The 1,990-nt window shown below is 61.2% G+C and overlaps 1 protein-coding gene across 1 annotated transcript in view; it reads left to right on the forward strand.

Moving 5' to 3' along the window:
- MEF2D (myocyte enhancer factor 2D) overlaps positions 1-1,990 on the forward strand; it is a 39,467-nt gene that overhangs the window by 20,600 nt on the left and 16,877 nt on the right. The window contains 2 exon segments of the mRNA XM_009892069.1: positions 86-114; positions 1,364-1,369. Coding sequence (XP_009890371.1) covers positions 86-114; positions 1,364-1,369 — 35 coding nt within the window.

Here is a 1,990-nt window from a genome sequence, read left to right on the forward strand (position 1 = left end):
CGCCCCCACCCGGGTGCAGGACCCCGCGTTTGGCCGTGTTGAACCCCGTGAGGTTAACACAGGTCCACCCCTCCAGCCTGTCCAGGTCCCCCTGGATGGTATCCCGTCCCTCAGGTGTGTCACCACCCCACGCAGCTTGGTGTCATCCGCAAACTTGCTGAGGGTGCCCTCCATCCCACTGTCTGTGTCATTGATGAAGATGTCAAACAGTGATGGTCCCAATACGGACCCCTGAGGGACACCATTTGTCACTGATCTCCCCCTGACATTGAGCAGTTGACCACTGCTCTCTGGATGTGACCGTCCAACCAATTCCTCATCCACCGAACAGTCCGCCCATCAAATCCACATCCCTCCAGTTTAGAGAGTGGATGTTGTGGGGCGCTGTGTCAAAGGCCCTACAGAAGTTCAGACAGACGACATCTGTAGCTCTTCCCTTGTCCGCTGTGGTAGTCGCTCCACCAGAGAAGGCCACTAGGTTGGCCAGGCAGGACTTGCCCTTGGTGGAGCCGTGCTCGCTGTCCTGAGTCACCTCCCTGTCCTCCATGTGCCTTAGCGTAGCTTCCCAGGAGGTGGGGGACACCACTGCCGCCTCCGTCCCCTGCCGGGGGACGGGACATGTCCCTGCGTCCGGGGGTGGCAGGAGCACCCTGGAAGGGTCGTTGCCCACGGGTGTTGTTCCTTCCCTCCTGCCAGAGGGAGATGCCCCCAGTTTGTGCCTTGCTCTCAAACTGGGGGTGACCCCCCCTCCCCGCCTTACCAAGGTCTTTTCGAGAGCCGGATCCCCGCAGGGATCCGTTTGGAGGTTGGGCAGCGCAAGGAGATGAGTCACCCGGCACCGTTCCCAGCCTTGGGGGTGGCTGCCGGCATCCCGCTCGCCGGTGGCACTCCGGTGACATGGGACTGCTGCCTAAAAAGGGCTTTTCTGAGTGGGGCTGTGCTGGTTGCAGTTGGTCGCCGAGCGATTACTCATGCGGATCTGCTGACAGATCGGAGGGAGCGGTCGTTTCCAGCGGGGACCGGCGATGGGTGGCGGAGGGCAGACTGGGGGAGAGGAGCTCCGTCACCCACGTGTCCCCTGCAGCGATGGGGTTTGGGAAGGGGGTTGGAGGACGACGACGACTTGTGACCACAGCCCGGCTCTCCCGCGGTGCCATCATAAATAATAATAGCAGCGTGCAGAAAGCTCCTGCCTGCTATTTCGGTTGGCACAGATGGGCTGTAAAAATCGCACGGGCTGCAAATGGCAGAGCCGGTGACTGTCACCACCCGGACATCTGGGCGGTGGGCACTCGGCTACGGCCCCCCCGGGGGGCTGTGGGAGCTGGGGGGCTGGGGGAGAAGGGCCGGGAGGTGCCTCCAGAAGCAGGTTGGGTGCGAGCAGAAAGAGGTGCCTGCGCCGGGGTGCGATAGGAGCTGCGGATTGAAGGCGGCTTGTTTGCTGACTGCTCCCCCCGTGCGGTTTCGGGGGTGGCTGGAAGCGCTCGGGTACCAGGGTGAGACCCCCCCACCCGGGGGAGAGGGATCTTTCAGCTGTGGGATGGGTCCTAAAGAACAACGTCTCGCTCCAGGCTGGGCGGTGGAGCCCTCCTCGGGCACGGACAGCCGTCGCTCGGGCTCCGGGGCTCTCCCCTGCCCTCTCGTAGGCCCCTCTGCCGAAAGAAAAAAGAGAAAAAAAAAGAAAAAAAAAGAGGTTTCGTTGTAATGCAGAATGCGCTGGAGGCTCGCCGCTTCCAGCTCGCTCGGCTCGCTGTGCGTTTGAAAGAGGGGGGGGATAATTTCGCGGTTGCGAGCACAGAGGTGTTCCAAGTTCGGCCATCTGTGTCTCATTCACTCCCTGCCTGGGACACGGAAGAACTCCTGTTTATAGGAGCCAGGCTCTTTCATCTTAGAAGAGCTTTTTTTCTTGGTGGTTCCCCCCCCACCTTCCCCCCCCCATCTTAAATCTTGGGTTTTTTTAGCAACGCGTTGGAGCTGAGAGCCGAGCGCT

The sequence above is a fragment of the Charadrius vociferus genome, unplaced genomic scaffold, assembly GCF_000708025.1.
Source record: "Charadrius vociferus isolate BGI_N301 unplaced genomic scaffold, ASM70802v2 scaffold489, whole genome shotgun sequence".
In the NCBI taxonomy this organism is placed as follows: domain Eukaryota; kingdom Metazoa; phylum Chordata; class Aves; order Charadriiformes; family Charadriidae; genus Charadrius; species Charadrius vociferus.